This window comes from Coturnix japonica, chromosome 5 (assembly GCF_054131305.1).
Source record: "Coturnix japonica strain WE chromosome 5, WE-NBRP24, whole genome shotgun sequence".
NCBI classification, from domain to species: domain Eukaryota; kingdom Metazoa; phylum Chordata; class Aves; order Galliformes; family Phasianidae; genus Coturnix; species Coturnix japonica.
Genome location: NC_140667.1, coordinates 5,637,441 through 5,659,543, shown reverse-complemented (window position 1 = coordinate 5,659,543; position 22,103 = coordinate 5,637,441). Strand labels below are relative to the sequence as shown.

Here is a 22,103-nt window from a genome sequence, read left to right as displayed (position 1 = left end):
TGATCATATTCAGCTCTTCACACAGGTGTTTTGCTTAGAATGTATGTTTTTTATATGTATTGTAACAGAGAAAAATGCTCTGGTTCCCATCCATGCTGCTAATCCTTGATGGCTAATTTTTTATTTTTATATGTTTATTTTGTTTTTGCTTCAGAAGCTGAAAAAGCAGCAGTCATTTCTGCTGCCCCCGCTGCTGCTGTAATAAAGCAGGAGTTGCCGCAGATAACGTCATCTGTAGCCAGCGTGCAGGAGAAAACGAGTTCAGCTGACTCCTTAAAAGCAGCTCAACAGGATGCTGGGACTTCAGACCAGTTAGCAAAGATCCAGGCAACTGTTGCAATCGAAGGAGGTACTGAGGAGGAGAATACAGACAGTGGAGGAGAGGGCATGTACAGAGAACGTGATGAGTTTGTAGTGAAGATTGAAGATATAGAGACACTAAAGGTAATGTAAATGTTTTTTTTTTCTTCTTGTTATTTAAGTAGTCCTTGGGAAGTGCTTCTACACTTGATTGTATGCTTTCCTAAAAGAGTTTTTGAGGTACTGATTTGAGAATTCTCAGGAGAGGGAATAATTTCAAATCTGTTTCCAACACAATTTGTATTTTGAATTATTTGAGTAAGAAAAGTCTTCCAAAGTCAATTTGGGATGAAGTTGAGCTGAAAACTCCTGATTCATTCATTTGCACTGAATGTTCCTTGTTTGTGTTACCATGAGCATCACGCTGTAACATCAGAGATCCTGTAGGCTTCTGCTGTGGAATATCTAGGGGCTTGGAAGCCTTTTTTGCTGCCTGTTGTGTGATCTTTGCATTTTTGTTAGGGAAGTATTTAATAGAGCAAATGGATACATTTTAGAAAGTGCAGCTTTGTGACTCATTTGCAGGATCTGCTGGCTCTGACACTGTGCATAGGCAAAGCTCTTTGGCACGGCTTCATCCTCTGAAGGTGAAGTTTGTAGATCATTATGCTTACTATAGTGCGGGTCTTAAAGGTGGCACATGATAACTAAGCAGTTGGAATTTGAATAACCTCTATTTCTGTTTTATCCCTGGATAACTTGCTCAAAAAAAGAATAAAACAACAGTGCACAAACACACACGTGAGATAAGAACAAGCATTGTTATTAGCAAATATTTTTCTGTCCTTACAGCTTGCTTTGCAAACAGGAAAGGAGCCTCCAGCTATTTGGAAAGTACAGAAGGCCTTATTGCAAAAGTTTGTTCCTGAAGTGCGGGATGGACAGAGAGAGTTTGCTGCTACCAACAGTGTGAGTCTCAATGTCCCTTAAGAAGCTTCATGGCTACTAAATTACTTAAATTAAAGCATTACTTGAAATCCATTGAATAATTCCTGTTAAATTTTGACTGCTGTGGGATGACTCGTCATTGTATATGAACTGATTGACTACTGTTGAATTATTAAGCTGAATAATTCTGCTTAACAGAAGCACTTGAATGCTATTTTTTTCTTCCTAGTATCTTGGCTATTTTGGGGATGCGAAAACGAAATACAAGCGAGTGTATGTGAAGTTCATTGAAAATGCAAACAAAAAGGAATACGTTAGAGTATGTTCAAGAAAGCCACGGAGCAAACCTGTACAGTCTGCAAGGTATTTTATTTCAGCTACGTGTTTTCTTCTGGTGTTTCCGGATGATGAGTACTCAGATTATGATACATTTACATTGGTCCTATAGTACAAACTTTCTGGTAATAGATTTCCTGATTGGTTTTCCTGTTTTGAGTGCTAGGAAGAGAAAGGAGAGGAGTTGTTTTCTTCCTCCTTGCAGTCCTCACTACTTGGTGTTTCTACTGGAATTATCATCCTTGTATGGATACAACATTCCAAATACGCTTTGTCAGCTGAGATAATTAATTACTATTATTTGTTCAAGCCTGTCAAGTCTGATTTTTTTTCATTATGGTCTGTGTTACTATTAGCCCCTATATTCTATAGCTTATAAATTCTACTAATATTGGGCAATTTGAATTTGCTGTGCTTATCATCTAGCTATAAAATGGACATACTGTTTTATTATAGATAATTGAGAGTAATTATTGAGCATCATATAAAAAAAAAAAGTAGCATTATAGTATATATGTCCTAATTCCTAGTTACATGTGACAGCAAAATAGGTATATATAATCCAATAAGTATATATAATCCAAAGGAATATCTCATGGTTAAGTAAACCCACAGCTCTTCTGTTAAATCACAGACTTTCGTGGTAACTGTTTCAATAAAGATGTTACTCATACTGTTGCAGGACTATTCATTGCAAACCTAGTAGTAGCAACAACAAAACACCCGATCCACCAACACCAAAACCAGCAGCAACAAAGGTCTCTTCTGTGAAACCCAAAGCTAAGCAGCCGAAAGTAAAGGCTGAACCACCACCAAAGAAAAGGAAAAAGTGGAAAGAAGAATTCTCATCTTCCCAGTCTGATTCTTCACCAGAGGCTCAGAGTGATGAAGATGGTGAGTTAGGCCATGGTTTTGCATCTTAGCCTATTTGAGCTAACTAAAAATAATGTTGTGGAACAAATCTTGCCAATTGTTCTTAGTTGCCTCATGGGGAAAGTAAATGAATACAGCAACAGCAATAACAAAAATGTACCATTTGTACCTAATTTGTTGTTTGTACCTGTTTCATTGCATGCTTAGTTTTGCTGTTATTTCTGATTGTAATGGATTTTAATCTCTCGGGATACCAGTAGGGGTCACTTATGTTTTATGAGAGAGAGCCTCCAGTTTTCAAAAACGCACAAAATATTTGTGGAATACTCAAGAAAGAAAAAAATCACCATGTTCCCATTAATTTTCAGAGCTTGTACCTCCAGCTCCATTTGTTACTCGCTTTCTGAACACAAGAGCTATGAAAGAGACCTTTAAGAGCTATATGGAGTTGCTTGTTAGCATTGCCTTGGATCCAGACACAATGCAAGCCTTGGAAAAGAGCAATGGTACAGTATGTTTAAAATGTGTGTGATTTTGTTAGATCTGTGGGTTTGGGTGTTTTTTGTTTCTTTGTTTTGTTCTCAAACTTTTAAAATGTTCTTGAACAAATTGCATTATTTTTGGGTTATGATACTGGGTGGAAGAGCAGGTTGGATCGCTGTCTCATGTTACTGTGTGTCTCTTAATAATCACATATTACTTTTTAAATTGTCATTTAGATGAGCTGCTTTTGCCTCATATGAGAAAAATTGATGGCATGCTGAATGACAATAGGAAAAGGCTGCTTTCCAAATTACGCTTGGATAATGCTTTCAAGGTATTCTCTTTTAAATTCTAAGCTTTTCTAAAGTAATACTATAAGCCAGTCATTGAATGCATACCATGCAGGCACAACTAAACAAACCCAGAAGGCAAATTTGTAACAGAAGTGAATATGGATTTGAAAGAGAGATGCTATAAATTCAGTGCTTGTGTGTGGCATTTGGAGAACTTTTGTGGTCTAGATGTTTGTACCTCAAAGGTAAAGTTCTGGTTTTGCTCACCATGCTTTCTCATTCACTTTCAAGCACTTTTCCTTCTAAGCTGCTCAAGTTTGCCAACAGAAAGTCTGCTCGCTGTCCTTTTAGAGCTGCTGGTTCAGTGATTTTATTGCTTAAAAATCTTAATACAGTTGTAACCTAAATAGCTGTACTGCGGAGCAGATGTCTGGACCTCTGTGAAGGAGATAGTGTGACCAGAGGAACTTGAAGCCCAGGCAGAACGAGTGAAGAACAACTCATTTGTGAACTGTCTGACATGCAGGGAAGGGCTGCATGTTTTCAAAACATAACACAGAGCCTCAGAGAGGCAGGTTATATTAGCCCTCCATTTTTGCATTTTGTTTCTGTTAGCAAAGTACTTCTTAGCTGATATGTTTAGATGTGTCTATAAGGTAGGCTATGAATTTCTAGAATTCTAGTTACATTCATAATATGTGCAAAATGAGAAATAGTTTATGTTATTCCTTGGTTTAAGGGAAAAGCATAATAGTATCTTCTATAATTCTGACATAATTAACGCTTCTTATTCAGTTGGAGTTCATGACTGCTGTGACAGCTTTGCTCTGTGTTCACTTAGAGGCAGATTATGCATCGTATCTCCAAAGTTAGCTTAAGCCTAAATTTTACAAGAGGAACTCAGGAAGTTGATGGAGTTCTGGATCTAAGCTAAGGAATCTGTTTGTGATGTAAACCTCAACATAAAGAGCCTTTCATGTTCGTTTTCTGTTGTGAAAGTACCAGCTTGTACTTGAGTTAATACTTTATCCAAAAAACAAAAGATAATGAAATACTAATGTATGTCAACATGTTTGTGTTGGTGGGGAAAATGTTTGATATTGCTGTAAGATTCAGGTTCATCTGACAAAGACTAAGCCTGCTTCTGCTTCAGCTGATGGAGGCATTGACAAAATAAGTGAAAAATATCAATTTCTGGGTTTTTATTCTGTTGGAGTATGCACTAATAAGCATGGATAAGATGTTTTTTTCACTGCATAGAGTTAACATGGGATATTTTAGCACTGTATTACTAAACAAAGCAGACACTGAAGTTAGCGGTCAGTGGGCTCCCATTCTTGAACTTTTCACAATCCTTTTTCTTTATGTGTTCTCTTTAAAGAGCGCTTTGGAAATCTTTCCTGAACTCACAGTGATCACTCGGGATTCAAAGACAAAAAGTGGTGGAGCATCTGTGTCTAAGATCAAAATGAACGGTAAAGCTTACAACAAGAAAACACTGAGGGCTTCTAAATCAACCACTAAATTAGCACAGGTGAGTGTTCAAAAAGTTTACTACTGCCACCATCTGACCTCGAATATATTAACCATGTTTGTAGAAAACACTGCTCTGTTTATTAGGTTGTTTTTTTTACTCTAGATTTATCAAATATCTTTGAACAAAATGCTTTTGCTCTTAAAAAAAAAAAATATATATATATATATATATATATACATATATATGTACATATATAAATATGTTTTGCAGTGGTTACTATATTCCAAAGTTATATTCCATGAAATATAATCAGACCTTTCAAAAGGATTTCCCTGTTTAAATTCTCGAACTGCAATGTGTTGTTTACACATCTTTACTATGTTTAGACCCAAATGCTCTTCTCCTGTATTTATACATTTGTGCATTTTATACATGCATACATTTGTCCTGTATATAGCTATACGGGAGGTCTTCTGTGGCAACCATTCATGTTTGCAGAAAGATGAAGCTGTAGTGTGCTGCTTCCCTTATGCAGGCAGTAACTGGTCTGTGTAGTTGGATGGGAAGGGAGAAGCTTGGGATATACAGTTTGTTTCCGTAGCATTCCCTGTGAGACCCTGTAATTAGGTTTTGCTAGATACTGGCCCATTCTTAACACACAGTGGCAAAGGTGGCTGGGTAGGAGACATCTACCCCAGGCACCCGTACAGGCTGGGAGGAATGGTCCTTGAGAGAGCTCGGCAGAGAAAGACCTGGGGATCCTGATGGACGAAAGACTCAACATGAGCCAGCAGTGCTCTCTGGCAGCCCGGAAAGCAAATGGGATCCTGGGCTCCATCAGGAGAGGGTTGGTCAGCAGGGATAGGGAAGTGATTGTCCCTCTCTACTCTGCCCTTGTGAGGCCCCATCTGTTGTACTGTGTCCAGGTGTGGAGCCCTCAGTACAAAAAAGACATGGAGATTTTGGAAAGGGTCCAGAGGAGGGCCACGAAGATGATCAGGGGGCTGGAGCACCTCCCTTATGAGGACAGGCTGAGGGAGTTGGGTTTGTTCAGCCTGGAGAAGGTTGCGAGGTGACCTCATTGCAGCCTTTCAATACCTTACTCCCAGGAGGGGAGTAAACTCTTCGAAAGGGCTGACAATAGCAGGACATGGGGAAATGGTTTTAAGTTAAAAGAGGGAAGATTTAGGTTGGATGTTAGGGGGAAGTTCTTCACTAGGAGAGTGGTTAGGTCCTGGAACAGGCTGCCCAGGGAGGCTGTGGATGCCCCGTCCTTGGAGGTGTTCAAGACCAGGTTGGACGGGGCCCTGGGCAACCTGATCTAGTAAATGTGTATGTTTGGTGGCCCTGCCAGGCAGGGGGGTTGGAACTACATGATCCTTGAGGTCCCTTCCAACCCGGGTCATTCTGTGATTCTGTGATCTGTGATCTGAGAAGGAATGATCTATACTTGTCTAATGCACCGTCTGTATGCTTTTTTGTAGTGCAAGTATTTTGATAGGAAATAGTGAACCTTTGGTAATATCTGCAGTAGTTCTCAAAGTGGTGTCTTAGCAGTCCTAGACTTCAATTGCAGTGCATTTGGAAGGGCTGAAAGCATCCTCAAAGCTGGTTTAATAAAATAATTTCGTAGGGAATGTGGAGATAAGAGGTAATGACGTAATATAAATTAAAGCATACCAAAATGTGTCAAAGCAATTGTTTGAATGAAGTATTCCGTTTCTGAACCATTGAAAAAAAATTACGTACACAATGTGTGTCATGTCTTTGTCTTGAAACTTAGCGTGAACTTACCTGAAAAAAAACCCACCACTTTCTTTTTGCAGGAGTTTACAGTGGATCCAGAAAAAATACAGTTGTATTCTTTGTATCACTCACTCCATCATTACAAATATCATATATATCTGACGTGTAAAGAGGAGGTAAGTATTGCTGTTTCTCTGAAATATTTGTACAGTTGTTTGGGAAGCTGAAATATAGAGGGACTGTTGTAACTCTTGATAAGTGAGTATAGATTGCCATAAAGAAATAATGAAATCCACAAAGAAAAGGGTATGCTGAGTGCGTATGTTGCCCCTAAAGGGCACTGCTGCTCAGAGATGAGGCTGAAGCAGTTTATGTGGAATCAGTTTGCAACAGAGTAGATTAGCATTCTTCACTGTTTTCCAGACAAATTACATGAATCTTTTCAGCTTGTGTAACTCCTGAGATCTGGGAGCTCCTCTTGTCTTAAAATGCCCACTCCTTTCTGGTTTTTCTTTCCTTGATTAAAATGTTCCAGGTAGCAGAACCACAAGTTGAGGTCTGGCTCAGCTGTTAACAGAAGCAGTCTGGTAGGACTTTGTTTTTAAAGCATAAAGGTTTTCTTCCAAAGAAGGGTTGTATTTATCTACAGAATATTATATAAAAACAAAAGAAAATATGAAACTCTGACAGTCTCATGTATATGTGTACACAAATTTCTCTCTTTATCTTCCAAATAGATTTCTTCTGTTCAGAAGAAGACTGCAGATCTGGGACAGGAAGAGATTGTGCAGCTGTGCATGAAGAATATGAAATGGGTGGAGGATCTCTTTGAAAAGTTTGGTGAACTTTTGAATCGTGTCCAGCAGAAATGCTCATAACAGAAATGTATTCCAGATCTCCCATTTTTCTTCGGCACTAATCTGATGGAACAGCAAGCTCAGAGAGAGGCTCTGATTTCTTTTACAAAGCCAGGCTGCGTTCTTGTTCATAGGCAGTTTTATTTCTCTTTACGGAACTTTGAGCCTTGGCTCTTGCTAAGGAAAAGTGATGCTGCCAAGGAAATCAGCCCTTTGGAGATGGAACTGAACATAACCCTAACCACATTTTTAACCTGAAGAATTTATTTTTTTTTCTATTTTGTGAACTATTGGATAACTTAGTTTTATTTTCAGCAATGTTTTTGACAAACGAGAAAGCATGCACTACATATTCTTTTTTCTTTATTGCTAAAAAGATATCAACACTTCAGATAGGCTTTTCCATCTCTGACTAAGCAAAGGAGAAGTCAGCGTTGGGGTACGTGTGTCTGGCCACCAAACTGAGTTTTGTACATTTTGTGAACAGAGCCGGAGCGACATCAGTTTCTGCAAACATACGTTGCCATCATAAGATCCAGAAACGTCATTATGCTTTATGGACTCCTTTTACTATTGTCATGTTCAGGAGACTGAACGTGGAGTTGGTGCAATCCTATGACTGCTTTTTTGTGTGTGTGTCAAATTATATTGTAATGAAAGACAATGATCTTAACTATTTTCCCTGTTTTGAAGAAAAGAAAAAAAATATTTTCCTTTATACTGCGGTTTTGTTTTTGTTTTTTTTTTCTTTTGGGAAAAAAAAAAAGATTCAATTGTACATTTTATCTCACTAATAGTTGTATTTTTCACAGAGAAAATATTGTGGTTAAAATCGTTTCATGTATCTTTGTAATACTTTCCATTGTTTTCAGTAAATCCTATTCATTTATATGTTGATTTCTTATTGTAAACTATATATCTCGAGGTAACCCTTTTGTTTATACAGGTTTGCTTCAGTGTTAACCAGAATAATGCATACTAGACTAGTTTTGCTTTAAGTGTAGTTGTGTTAGACACTGCAAGTATTTTCTGATACATGAAAATAAATTTCTTACTAAACTAGCACTTGATTAACTGAGAGTTTAAATGAGGAACTACTATATCTTTGTCAACAAAGATTGCTGATTCAGTGGACTGTATGCAGTGTTAAACACAGCTTACCTAGTTGTTTGTAGAACTGGCAGTTGCAGAGCTGTTCTCTTTTTGGTGCCTTTCGAGTCTACAGACCTTCTCTTGTAGCTTTTTTTTGTCCCTCCAGTGTAACGGTAGTGCCACTAGTCACACTCAGACAATGAATGTAATGGGCTCCAATCAGGAGAACATTTTCTTTAAATCTGCCAACAGAATGCCTTACTGAGTCATTCAGAGTGGATATTTACTGGGGTCCTAAAAAGAAAAAGAAATAAAAAATCATGTTGTTCATTTCCAGATAACATAGGAAAAAAATACTTCCTTTAACTGCCACTTAGTGCCTTAATTTCAGCCAAGAAAGCAGGGTTCACTACTCATTGGCCAAATGAAATAATGTTCATTGCCATGTGACCTTTTCTCCTGTTGTCTGTTTTTAGCCTATTTTAGTTGTTAAACATTCATTAGACCTTAGAGCTATAAAGAGTTTAATGAATAGATGTAAAAATGCAATTATTTGATCTCGAGTAATCAAATAGGTTTGAATATTAAAGTATGTACAGAATTTTAGCTGGTTAGTTTTAGAACTGTATAGGATGTTTACCGTATTTCCAAAGCTATTTGTCTTTTAAAAGCAATAATTCTCCTTTAAAACTTGTATGCAGTCTGCAGCAAACAGAGCTGGGTTATGAACCTCTGCCTTTTTTAAAGCCTCGTCATAACGCGTTTGCTTTAAAAAGGGAGGTCGCTGTCAATTGAATAGATGCGTTGTGCTACTGTGATGTCTGCTATAATCAAGGAGAGCAAAATGGGCTTTTATTTAGGAAGAATGTGCAGAATGTCAGAGCAGCTGTGAAGCTAATTCATTTTTATAGTGTAAAGAAGGGTAGACACAAGGGTTGAAGGGTTGTGGCGGTTTCAGCCATGCTGTGTTGAGCCTTGTAGGAGCCGGAGTTTGTGGAGCTAAAAATCAGTTTACTGTAAATATCCCAACTGGAGACATAGCAGCTATGTGCCTCTTGTACTATTTAATCTATAGTACGAGCTCCCCAGTTTATTTAGGGTATTCCTTTATTGGCAGGGATAATTGGCAGCAGCGGTTCCTGGCTGCGTAGATAGAAGAGAGGTATTGGACTGCACAAGTAGAGTTCTGTTGTCTCTTTTCAGTGAAACAATGTAGTTTGGGAGTCCCTGGGCTGTAATTGTAGGAATGGTTGGGATGCAGGCTGAAGGAACAGTTGTTGTCTCCTTGACTGCATAGTAAAGAACTCATTGGACTTTGTGTCTCATATCCCTCCTTCGTATGACTGAGAGCAACTAGCAGAGAGGTCTTTTTGCTTTCTGGATGATTTCTGTACCACTACTTTACAGCTCCTCTAGAGTTTTGAACCTAGAAGCAGCTTTAGGAAGCTGGTTGTCTTCATCCAAGTCCTTAGAGACTGAAGAAAAAAGAGATGAGAAGGTTTTGGAGTAGTTTGTCCCTATTTAATAAGATGAATTCTAGTGACAACCATCTAGATAAGTAAATAACAATGGCCAGGAGGCTCTGCACTGCTGGAGAGGAGATGACCTGGCTTATTTTTGGCTGTACTATTCCCCAGGCCAGTTAAACAAGCACTGTGCCTGTAGAGACAGAAAAAACCTGTCTAACTGCCCCAGACTACTGCAGAGGTAACAGAGCTTCCGTCTTTGTCTTGGGCTACAAAAATGCTGGCTGGATTTATGAGTTTACCATTGAGGATGAATAAAAGCATGGAACTCTCAAGTGTGTGAAGGATCATAAACAAGAATCAAAGTTTTGGTTGGTGGGATTGAAAAGGTTTTATTTTATACTGAAGCAAACTTAGAAGAAATGTGGATGTACAGATTATCTTTCTTGCACAAATACTTTGTTTTGTTGCCTTTTATGTAATTCTGCACCCACGCCTCAATCTTGTGTCTTTGTCCTGAAGCAGCAGTGATGTCCTTTGAACATCTAACAGTGGAAATTGAGTGCTCACGTCTGTGAGAGAAGATGCCCGTGGAAGGAACAAAACCCTCTTTAGACTATGAATTAGCGAAGCAGAAATTAAGCTAACTGTGTGATGAATTGTTATTATTACTTTTCATTTCCGCTGTCGTTTCCTTTAGTACGGCATCCCTGCTGACGTTGGGTTTGGTTTTTATTGAAAACACAGTATTTCTCTTAAAGGCAGGTTTTTCTTTGAGATGCTACTTCCAAAGTTTTGCCAGCAAAACACCGGAGACAAAATTGGATTGAAAAACTGTTTCTGCAAATGGCTAAAGACTTCAGGATCGTCGGAGTTCTGTGACTTGTATCATATTCATACATTGTCGAAACAAAATGCTACTTTTTAGAAAGGCAAATCTTACAGGCTGTCTTCCAAGTAAATGATTTCCTTAAGGGAATTATATTTTAAATATTATTTAAATATTTACTACTATTTAAAAAGGATTTTAAAACGGAAAAGCTGAAAAGTACGGTCGCAAAATGTCAGTGTGTCATTGGTCGTTTCATTTCTCATTGCTAACACGTGACATTCGGTCTCACGCTCTACCAGACGCACACGCATTGCGGTGTGTGCGTTCTGTCCTATCTTATTGTTTAAGCTAATCCTTACATGTCGTTGGTAACACATGCATGTTTTCTGCGTATCTCCTCTACGTATGGCAAAAAAACAAGAGGCTAGGGCTAATAACAGACACTTTATACGTTCTTAGTCCAGATTTTCAGGTGGTCCGTAATACAATGTATGGAAATGTGAAAAAGGACACATTTTTGTACCATTCGTGATGTTATTAACTGAACCATTAAAGTGAGAACACTTTTTAAACAAAAACCTCATCATTCTCGGTCGTTTATTCATAAAATATTGAGGCATGACAAGCTGGATTGTTGGGGAGAAAATGGCAATTTAGACTTCTGTGAACTCAAGATGAAGAAACACCATTCTTTTTCATTATGTAACATGGATTGAGGAACTTTGATTAGATTTCAGAGATCTAAATGCTCTGCATTCATTTTTACAGCGTATCTGCCAGTTCTTAAACTGGGGTGAGAAAAGATGAGCCAGAAAATGGGGTAAAAGAGAGAGGACTTCTGTGATTCAGTTGCTTTTTTGCTCTTTTTTGCTATCCTGTTTCCTGTGTGTTCTTTTTTGCTTGACTAGAACACTGTCTGTATGTGCATATGGGGAAAAACGGTGCCAGAGGGTTTTTGTCTTTCCTGCTGTCCCCTTCACTTAAAGGGAACTGCTCCAGATACTTCCTTGTGAATATTTTTGCTGCACACAGAGGGCTGAAATCCCATATAATCTCGTTGTGGCCATAAAATAAGTGGTAGGCATTCTCTGAGCCACTTACCTGAAGGAAAAAATGAATGTGAAGGGCTAAAAGATTTTTATAATGGTCCTCTGTGTAAGAGCTGCTTCCCAAACCAAAATTCAATTCAAAATGCTGCTATGCTTATTTTTCCATAGGTGTTTCCAGTTCAGATTATTATCAGGTTAAGTTTGTTGACTTCCTTATATTCTACAGGTATTACTTCAAATCCTTAACTGTATAATTGCGAGTATATGCCACAGCATTTTGAGCCTTGGAAGGCTTGTGATAGCAACAACTTTCAGTATAATTACGCTACTTGGCATCATCCTCCTTTCTCCCTGTGGTGCCAGCTAATCTGATTTCTCTGTGTATTACTTATGTATCCCATTTTTACAGCAGCAGCAAAGCAAATGCTGTGATCATTGAATAAAAGCTAAAGCACCAATGTTTTGTCACATGGTTAGCTCATGTGAATAACTTATTCAGAGCTCTGGGAGAATGAGGATTTCACCGAGTAAAGCAGCTTTGGTTGATTCTGAATGTTCTGAACATTCTGCTGTTGGTCAGCATATAGAAATTATTATCCTTACAGCTTCGGTGAATGAAGAAAGAATAAGAGACCACTTTTTATTTGCTTCAGCACAAGGTGCAACAGCTGTTAAGCAGCCAGAGAGATGGTTTGACTGCATTCAATGGACTTTGCACAGAAGCTGAAGGTAAAGATTATGTGTGAGAATCCAAGTGTTGCAGTTCTGGAATCAGCTGGTCAAAAAAGAAGAGAAAAGGTACCTGGCCAATAATTACTTTTTAATTGTGCTAGTTAGCTTTAGTTGAGTGACAAGGCTCCCTGCAGGCAGTGCTACCCACCCCATGCTCCAGCTGGAAATCCCCACTGCTTATTTGGCTTGAGCTGGGGTCCTCCACAGCTGTGTCAATTTGTGAGACCAGCTTCTTTAACCATATTGTGCATTTACCCAGACCCACTTCCAGTTAAATGAATGTATCTGGCTTTGTGCCGCAATGTTCAGTTAGATACTTCAGCTCACCTGTGAAACAGTAACTCCCGATGGGGCAGAGCAGAAGGAACCTTCAAACATATCAATTATTTGTGTCTGATGGTGCTCCAGACTGCGTGTTCTACTTGGTCAGGTTTCTAGAGTGCAGGTGACAGCGAATCTTCAGTGTTCTGTGAGGAGCTTTTACCCAGACAGTGCTGCTAGGACCATGCTACACCGAGCACATTTAGGCATATCGTATGCAATCTCAATCTCTATATAATCTCTTATGCTTCTATAAGAACATCTCAGACTTCTGCAAGAGCTGAAAAGTCCATTCACGACACCAATCTGTACTGCTTATTAAAACTGGGAAGCAGAAGCAAGCTGCTGTGTTTTTGGTCCCATTGCTAATAGTTTTTGCTCCCTTTTGCTTCCTCAAAGTAATTCTCAAGTACTTCTGACTCTTTTTCCAGCCCCTGTGCATGGATAGTTACTCACAGAGTGCAATGTGTTCCACTGGAGGTCAGTGTGCACCAGTGCAGGCTCAGCATATTGCCTCCCTTGCCCTTCATTTGCTATTGTACGGCTTGACTTTGTCTCGCAGCCACATTGGTATTCCGGCCCAGGAATGGAAGGATTGCACTCATTAACAGTGCGTGCTTTGTTGATTCAAACATTCAGTCATCTAGAAGCTTCTGTCTGGGGAACTTGTTTATTGTTCTAGGCTCTTCAAAAATGCAGAGGCGAAATCCTTGCAGATTTCTTTGCTATAAAATACTGAAGTTTGTGCTTCAAGAGCAAATCATACCCTTACCCAAGCTGTGCAACTGAACAGAGACTGGAGCTGGTGTGGTTGGCATCATGGTGTGAATGCTGCATCGCTGTATTCCAAAGAATCTACATCATCTTAATGTAATGAGAAATTGAAATTAGGAGTGAATTTGTGAATAATCTGCTCTGCATCCTGACAGAGAGCCAGTTCTCTAACCCATGCTCCGAGCAAACCTCTCACATTCCTCAGTATAAACAGCAGAACACATAACTCGGATATAAGACATATTCTAAATAACTGGAATATTTGTATGAACTTTTATGTTAAGCATGGTTTGATGTGCTCTTTCAGGAACAAAACCTTGAAGACTGTGTCCAACAGATCCTTGCTATTATGGCAATATGACTTTTTGTATATGCAAATTTAAATGGCGTTGATGTGTACTTACAAGTTTGTGTTGCTCTGGGACGACACTTGAAATGAAGGCTGTAAGTCTGGCAGTGGAAGAGAGAGCATTGCGTGGTCTGACTTGGAGAGATGTCAGATTAACGTGTGAAGTGCTTAAATTCTTCTGCAAATGAGCAGCACAGCAGCAGCATTATTCTGCAGCAATGCATGTCTGGGCCATCAGTTTTCAGTGGCAAGTCAGTCTGTTCTTTTGGGCATTGAATTTGTCTTTGTTTTAGACTTTTTATTTTTCTTCAGATTTGGGGTCTTCAGTTTTAAGAAACTGATTTTTTTCCCCTTTTGTTTCTTTGAAGAAGACCCAGCATGACTGAACAAGCACAGTACGACAGCAGCACCCTCCATCTTCTCAGACAACACATGCTCCATGTCCTGCCTTTTCCATACCGATACTGAAGGACTCCATATGTCCATTTCATTCTCCACAAGGCCTCGTATTCAGTTGTCTCCTTCACTTGTGTGTGGAACGCCTGGAAATTACACTACGCTTGCCTGCAATGGACCCTCTCTTGTTTTGAAGTTTGTCTTCCCGTTTTCCCTTTAGAAAGCAACACCTATTTGTCACTTCCTAACAGCTCCAACACAATACCAACTTTCATTCCCAGCTCCCTCGTCCCTCAGCCGCCCTGAGGCGAGAGCTCTGCGCGCGGGCGGCCGTTCAACCTCCGCCACCAATGGGCTGAAGCGCGGGCGCGGCCGCCCCGCCCCACAGCGGGATACCGGGATCCCTGCAGCGGGCGGCTGGGCGCTGTGTGGAGCGGTCGGAGCCGGGGATGGCTGCGGTGCGAGAGAAGGTGGCGGCGTTGGGCCTGAGCCCCATGTGCAGCCCCGCCGTCAGGCCGCCGGGTACGGAGCGGGGAGCGGGATGGGGGCTGTGGTGGGGCTGGTGCTGAGGGGGGTTTGAAGCGCGGGGGGTGAGCTGAGCTGAGCTGAGCTGAGCTGAGGGGAGGCGGCTGGGGTTTGTGCCCGCTGCCGGCCAACAACTCGGCTCCGGCGCCTTTCCCCGCTCGGTCGTAGTTCAAAAGTTGGCTGCTGTCCCCGCCGGCTGAGGGAGGCGCTTCCGCACGGAGTCCCGTGTCCGGGCTCGGCCCCTTCGCGCTGCCCTTGAGCCGCGGCTGGAAGGTGGAGGCGGAGAAGCGGCGCTGAGCAGCAGCACAGTGCGGGCTGTGTGTGTCGGGGAAGTAAAACCTGCGTTGCCGTGTGGACGCGTTGCTGTGCGCTGTGTTTTTATTCTTCAAGCTGCCTTCACAAAGCAGGTGTCTGTCTGCACGTCGCTCTGAATGTAATTGATGTCCCGTGTAACGCTGCTGGGTGCTGTACTGCTGCGCTCCCTGCTTTCTTCTCCTTTAAATCATCTCCATTCCCCTCTCCCCTCCTAATTTGCTCCTTCCTGGGCCCTCTGGCAGTCACAGAGCAGCTGGAAGCCCTGGTGCCCCAGATGGAATGCAATTCTCTGACTGAACAGCAAAATACCTCCTGTATCTTGGTGGAAAATGTTCATGGTAATATGTTCCAGAACAAGTTGCGTGGCTTTTTTTATTTTTTTTCCCTCTTTAAACACTGTGTTACACTGTTAATTCATGAGGTTTGAGGTCTGTCATAACCCCAGATGGCTGGCTGTAGGATTGCTGCCAACTCTCCATTCCTTGTTTTGTCCTTTAGCATTTATCTCTTCCACTTGTTTTGCCCTCTCTGTCAATTGCCCAGCTGAGTTCTGAGAAACGTGTATTCCAATTCTAGCCTCTTACAAGCATGTTGTGTCTCAAGCCCTTGCTGAAGCTGGCTGTAGTCTTTGCTAGCACTATTGCTAGCATGATCCTCTGAACCTGAGGTTAGTAAATGAGTAATAGTTCAGTGGTTTTATTAGGGGAGGGAAGGCTGGTTGGCTCAAGGATGTGGCCTTGAGTACACAAAGCGTGAACTCAGTTGGAGCCATGGTTGTAGGAGTCTCTTCTGTGGGGTTAGTGTCCAGTGAATGATGTCTCATGGGTTTTTGGTGCAGTTAGTGTGTCACTAGGTACCCTGTGTGTGTGCACAGTCATGTAGGACACAAGGTTCTTATGTCTCTTCATCCCCGCTCCCTTCTTTACCTTCACAGCTCTGTACTCTTTGTCTCTGCTACTAGAGGAAACCAGGGAGCAGCAGACAAGCAGCAAGTGTGCTCAGGTGTTCATCCCACAGGTGTCAGTGCTGGGTAACGTGGGGAGCGTGCAGAAGGCAGCATTATGGAGCAGCATGCTGAGAAAGTGAAAGCTGCTGGATACAGAGCTGCACTGCAGGTTAAAGCAGTGAGAGCAACCCAGCGAGATACGCTGTTACAATGCAGGCAGACTTGATAAGGATAACGCTCAAGTGTTTAACCCTTTGTTGAAGGCTGGTTCAATGCAAGCCAAACTAGAAGCCTCAAGCTTCTTACATCCATACAAATTTCACAAAACTCAGTAGCCACAGAGGGGACAGTTCTAATTGCAGCACGAGTTCAATCTTTGTACTTTCCCTGTTCTTGTATCATTAGGTTTTAGCTTGGCCCAGAAGCCGTTTGGAGCAACGTATGTGTGGAGCAGCATTATCAACGCGCTTCAAACTCAAGTGGAAGTGAAAAAGCGTCGTCAGAACCTGAAGTGCTACCATGACTGTTTTATTGGCTCAGATGCAGTGGATGTTGTGTTTGCTCATCTTCTACAGAACAAGTATTTTGGGGATGTTGATATTTCCCGCTCTAAAATAGTGCGAGTGTGTCAAGCGCTGATGGACTACAAAGTGTTCGAGGCTGTTTCAAGGAGAGTCTTTGGAAAAGACAAACGCTCGGTGTTTGAGGACAGTAGCAGCAGCCTCTACAGGTTCACAAATGCCTCAAGCCAAGCGGATCTTGATAAAGATTACCAGCAGTGTACGCCACAAAGGTTGGTACACGATGGACTGTGGAGATAAAACACCTTACCATAGGGAAATGCTGTGTTATTTTTCTATGGGGAGAGGGAAACAAAAGGGGCAGTAACGATAGGACTTGGGTGCAGGGGAAGCAACTACACGTGGGTGTTTGTGGTGCAGGGCAGGTAGGAAACAAATGTGAAGTTCAGCCTGCATGGTTACTTGTTTTCTGTCTATTCCACATCCCCTTCAGGGAAAGGCGAGCATGTGCAAGCTGAGTGCCTTGCAGATACTTATCTACTGGGATCTAAATGAGTGTGAGCAGCTGGCATTCAGGTGCATCAAGCAGGCTGTATGCAGGAGAAAACCTTGAGTTGTCTAGCTGTGGCTTAAGCCACTAATCAATCCAGCTTATGAAGAAAAGAGGAATAGAATTGCTTGCTGCTTTCATTGTCTTAGCTTGAGTAGTCTTCAAATTTAACTTTCTGCAATGCTTTCAGCTGTTTCTTTGCGTGCATGTGCCTTGTTCCTAGGTGAAGTAGCAGGCTACAAGGCTGTTATGTTATTGCATGCCATCACAAAGCCAGAAAGGAACATAATGGCAAGGGCTTGTTTCTGTGCCATTTCAGGAGTGAGTAGAGAAAAGCCTTGAACTAGCTCAACTATTGTAGAACAGAGCACGCTGCCATGTAGGTAACCTGGCCAAATAGCTTTCCTCTAGAGCTTTGGTGTAAAACATAAATCTCTGTGTATTCATCATCACAAATGATGTTGGCTTGGCCAAAAAATAAAAGCATGATTGTTGTGTTTGAGAGAAGCAGACATTAAATGGCTGAAGTGTGTCAGCCCAACTGACAGAACATTCTAGAAGCAGAGATTAAGAACAGATAGTCTCTGTCCTGCTCTCCCTCCCACACTTCCTCAGAACTGGCTCTTGTTCTGTGCTAAAGAAAACTGCCCTGAGTCTGTGCATGGTGTGTATGTGCATAGGAGAATTCTGGAGAAATCAACTACTTCAGCTGTGCAGAAATGAAAATGGATTGATCACAGTGTATCTTTAAGCAAGACTTTGGAACGTACCTGTCAGGTAGCTGTGAAGCCGGATGATTCACTTTGTTTGAGTAGAACGAAGATGTTTTTCTTCCGGGCTGGGCACATCTCGACTACATTCCTTTTCTTTTCCATTTCTGAAAGGAACACATCTATTGATGCAAATGGTTTGTCACATATATAGCAAAAGGACTTCTGTAGTGCTCCATAGCAAAGAAGCTACGCAAACTAAAATTAACTATGCTTAGAGGAATAGAAACTCGGGGTCTGGAGTTGTTGCTTTGTTTTTCTACTTGACAGCATATGAAGTCAGTTATGAGGGGAACCAGCTAACACTCAGAAATAGGGAACAGGTTTCTGAAGACTTCTGTTAGCGGATGGCATCAGCTGAACTAGCTGCCCAGCTTCAGGGGAGGTGTTGCTAAGGAGCAGCCACCTTCTAATTTTACCAAGAACAGCTCTTAACTTCTGATCTCATGTCACTGTTAGGAATAATGTGTTAAAGCTTCGGACTCTTCATGAGTGGTTGGGTGTTATTGTGTGTGTTACTTTCATGTAGTTTCCCTTCCTAGCCTAGATGTACTCCATGGTAATTGAGGTAGTTTACTCTTGCAATCTTTGACAAGCTCTAAGAGAGGAGCTATATACTTGTTTGCAAGTGGTGCTCAGAGTGTTTTTTTAAGGTATTGCTTGAACAGGGAAGGTGCTTGTGAGAGTCTTAAATCTTAACCTCAGATGGTTGTTCTTATCTAAGCATGCTGTGTTCAGTTAGTCTTACATGTGTATTCTTATCCACATATGTGTTTGTTTCTCTCAGGCATCAGAAGAACATGCTGTTTAGCAGTACTCCTGTCAAAGCAGAAAGCTTGGAGGATCTCTGGGAAAACCTGAGTTTAAAGCCTGCAAATACCCCTCAAGTGAACATCTCGGAAAGCTTGTCACGTCAAGGTAATGCAAAGCATATCTCATTTGTGGGAGAAGAAGGGAACTTCTAAGTGTAGGACTGGAAGGACTGATGGCTGACAGAATGGTCATGGAGTCAAAATGACTCTGTTTTGAATGCTATTTCATAACAAGGACAGATTACCTGTTTTGCAGATTACTTTAGCTTCTATTTGGATCCTGTCTGACAAAAATACAGTGCAGTTAATTTTAACTGCTGTTGAATTTTATGGAGAAGAATAGACAACCATGTAGAGCCCAACTGGACTTAGGACAAGTTGTCTGCAGTATAGCTGTGCCTGACTTAATCACTGCCAGTGGTCTATTTGCTAAAACTCTTTCCTGGCCTTTCAGCAGTGTGTCTGCTCAGCTTCAGTGCTGTAGGGAACTGTTCCTGACAACTCCCATTTCTTCAGACTGAACTATAAATGAGTTTAGCTTTTTTCCATTTGGATAAAGATGCTGAGGCATCATAGAAACACTCAGGGAGTGATAGAAACCCTGGAGTGAGGTCATAGTTGTAGAAGCTGCGATAAGGTCAGCGTGTCACTGCTACCCTTCTATCCATTATCTAGAACAAAGTCTGCTTGCAAGTTAGAGTGCAAAGAATGTAAGGCACTTCAGGCTTATCCAAAGAGTGGTTCTCCTATACTTGCAGTTAACAAAACAAATGGCTAATGCTTTCCTTTGGCAGTGATAAAATGCACTTACGAACGATAAGGGACACGCTTGCCCCGAATAGATTTACAGTAGCAAAAAAAATGAATCTCTTCGATTTGGGTTGGTGGGAGGGAGGGGAGTTGCCATTTTCCTAATCTTTATGGCACTCACTCTGTGTGTTCTGTGTATTCCACCCTTGGCAGTTATTAATGAGGTCTGGCGAGAGCAAACAATTGCCCGTCTGCTGCAGCTTGTAGACCTTCCACTCGTTGACTGCTTGCTTGAGCACCAGGCAGCCAAGCCTCATCTTCCACAACCAAAGGACTCTGGGTATGTCATCACAAGCACCTATTTGGACAGAGAGATTCTCAAGGCTTTCAGTGACTCACAGTAAGTACTCATTGCTCACCTCCCAGGACAGAAAGCTTTGCAAAGTTGCATCCAAATGTAAATCACGGTCAGTTTTAAGTAGAAATGTAAGTCTGCTGTACTGTAGGAAGGATATGAACAGGCACACTTGTCTTTTTGCTATCATACAGGATGTTTTTCCTTTTTAAAACAATAGTTTTATTTCTTATATTTCTTAAATATTTATTTAATTTCGCCTTTGTATAATGGCGAAAGAAAGATGATCCTGAAACTGTATAAATACATTCAGAAATACAGGCTGAAAAACCTTGCCATTTGGAATCAGTTCAAAGCTCGGGTTTCTGTTTATCTAGCAGTAATTTTGTCCTTGTCTATAACAGTAAAGGACGTCACTAACTTTAGGTTTAACTGCTTCTGACTGTTATCATTTAATCAAGGTGAGTAATTAGTAACTGCCCAGCTAAACAAAGGGATGTGTAGTTGGGATGCAAGTGGGTCAGGAGAACTGTTATTTGTACCAAGCTGTCATGTATTCCAGTACCTACCCATGTAGTGCCAGCTGACTGAGAAACTGGTCTGCTTGCTTCTGTCATAGAGCCCAAATACCTCGAGAGACACCAGTAAGTAATACCACAGTTAAACCACTTTGTCTTCTAGAGCAGATGAATGGCTCTCATCAGCAATAGATTGCTTGGAATATCTTCCCGATCATATGGTGGTGGAGATTAGCAGGAACTTGCCTGATCAAGTGGATAAAGCTGACACATGGAAACTACTGCTGTTTGAAAATATCGGTAGATACTATGGCCAGAAAAAGGAGCCGCTGTTGAGCCACGCACCTGAAATTCATTCAGGAATTGCAGAGCTACTAGGTGAGTAAAAATGGACTTACTAAGCTTATGTGAGCTGGGTATTAACAAGCTGAGTGTCTTGTATGTCAGCCAAGCCCAAAACCTGCCTTCTGAGGAGGCTTTTAATCTGGTCATCAAGAAAATGTTCTATCTTGGTGGGAATATCTTGCACTTAGATTCCATTCTGTGCCTATGAGAGCTTTGTGAGAATGGAGGTTTTTCATTCCCTTTGTTCTTCCATTTAGAGAATTGAGTTCTTCAGCGTCCAATTCATGTGTTTGATCTATTGCTGTATTTTTATATATACCTTTATTTTCTTCCAGTGAACGGGAAGATGGAACAATCACTAGAAGCTATTCAGCTCTATTTAAAACTCCTAGACAGCCAAATCAGGGAGGAGTTCAGAAGATTACTGTATTTCATGGCTGTTGCTGCCCATAATTCTGAGCTCAAACTCCAAAAGGAGGTAAATGTGCTTTCTTAATGTTATCAACTGCTTTATATTGGCCGAAATCTAGATGTCCCAGACGTAGGTCAGGAAGCACATGATGCTACAGGAAAAGTAATTACTCTAGAAGAGCAGAGGGAATGCCCTGCCCTTCAATTACCAGGAGAACTAGCCTTCCCATTTTTTTCATGTTGTTCTTCAGAGTGACAACAGGATGGTCGTGAAAAGAACGTTCTCTAAAGCTATTATCAAAAATAAATCCTTATCCAGAGGGAAAACCGACCTTCTGATCTTGTTCCTTGTGGACCACCAAAAAGATGTGTTAAAGGTAAGAGGGAGGAAATGAGCAGCTTTGTATCTCGTAAGCTTGTGCAGAATCGCCTTCTCTAACCCGCTGTTTGTCTTCTCTATTCCAGATCCCGGGGATACTGCACAAAATGGTCAGCAATAAACTAGCGGCTCTGCAGGAAGGCCAAGATGGCAGTAGTATAACAGGTGAGACAGATTTCCTTCCTTAAGGAAGGTGGATCTGTGGAAGGTGGTGGACTGAGTGGTGTTAATCATCTCCCTGCTTTATTTCCTTCTAGGTTACACATTCTGCCAGAAGCTTGATGAAAGAGAGTGTCGTTCCAATATGGAGAAGACCACAAAGGATGAGCTGTTATCTCTGCTGAAAGCTATTGATGAAGACTCAAAGCTCTCTGACAAAGAGAAAAAGAGACTGTTAGATCAGTTTCACAGCAGTAATCCAAGTATTTTTATGCAGTATTTTGGAGACAGAGTCAGTAATACGTGCGTGTGACCTTTTAAATTACTTTCTATATCGCGGTATTGAAAAACACTAATATATTTGTAAATCATTTGTATTCATTTATCTAATAAAGTTATATTATAGAAATGGATGGAGATTAA

At 41.1% G+C, this 22,103-nt stretch overlaps 2 protein-coding genes across 8 annotated transcripts in view; both read left to right on the top strand.

Annotated features, from left to right (window-relative positions):
• Positions 1-11,281, top strand: part of QSER1 (glutamine and serine rich 1) — a 31,832-nt gene extending 20,551 nt beyond the window's left edge. For all 3 annotated transcript variants that reach the window (XM_015863508.3, XM_015863509.3, XM_085549904.1), the window contains exons 5-13: positions 155-444; positions 1,153-1,269; positions 1,478-1,611; positions 2,267-2,478; positions 2,826-2,963; positions 3,177-3,274; positions 4,615-4,767; positions 6,537-6,632; positions 7,194-11,281. In XM_015863508.3, the coding sequence (XP_015718994.2) occupies positions 155-444; positions 1,153-1,269; positions 1,478-1,611; positions 2,267-2,478; positions 2,826-2,963; positions 3,177-3,274; positions 4,615-4,767; positions 6,537-6,632; positions 7,194-7,334 (1,379 nt within the window). In that variant the 3' untranslated portion in view covers positions 7,335-11,281. The remainder of the gene's footprint in view (positions 1-154; positions 445-1,152; positions 1,270-1,477; positions 1,612-2,266; positions 2,479-2,825; positions 2,964-3,176; positions 3,275-4,614; positions 4,768-6,536; positions 6,633-7,193) is intronic.
• Positions 11,282-14,299: 3,018 nt separating this feature from the next.
• DEPDC7 (DEP domain containing 7) lies at positions 14,300-22,089 on the top strand. Of its 5 annotated transcripts, XM_085549917.1 has the most exons (10): positions 15,096-15,282; positions 15,407-15,502; positions 16,516-16,903; positions 18,739-18,869; positions 19,727-19,913; positions 20,550-20,764; positions 21,067-21,209; positions 21,394-21,519; positions 21,608-21,686; positions 21,779-22,089. In XM_085549917.1, the coding sequence occupies exons 2-10, from the start codon at positions 15,439-15,441 to the stop codon at positions 21,991-21,993; spliced, it is 1,548 nt and encodes a 515-aa protein (XP_085406043.1). In that variant the 5' UTR covers positions 15,096-15,282; positions 15,407-15,438; the 3' UTR covers positions 21,994-22,089. The 5 variants fall into 5 exon arrangements, with proteins under 5 accessions (XP_015718958.2, XP_085406043.1, XP_085406044.1 ...); XM_015863472.3 differs by lacking the exons at positions 15,096-15,282; positions 15,407-15,502 and adding an exon at positions 14,300-14,846; XM_085549918.1 differs by lacking the exon at positions 15,407-15,502 and having other exon boundaries at positions 15,096-15,256.
• The last annotated feature ends 14 nt before the right edge of the window (positions 22,090-22,103 follow it).

What these genes read in the sequence shown, in the direction of transcription:
- DEPDC7 (XM_015863472.3), top strand. Translation starts at nt 14,774, where the DNA reads ATGGCTGCGGTGCGAGAGAAGGTGGCGGCGTTGGGCCTGAGCCCCATG. An exon ending in CAGCAGTGTACGCCACAAAG is followed by an intron (nt 16,904 to 18,738) that starts GTTGGTACACGA and finishes TGTTTCTCTCAG; the next exon opens with GCATCAGAAGAACATGCTGT. An exon ending in GGAAAGCTTGTCACGTCAAG is followed by an intron (nt 18,870 to 19,726) that starts GTAATGCAAAGC and finishes CACCCTTGGCAG; the next exon opens with TTATTAATGAGGTCTGGCGA.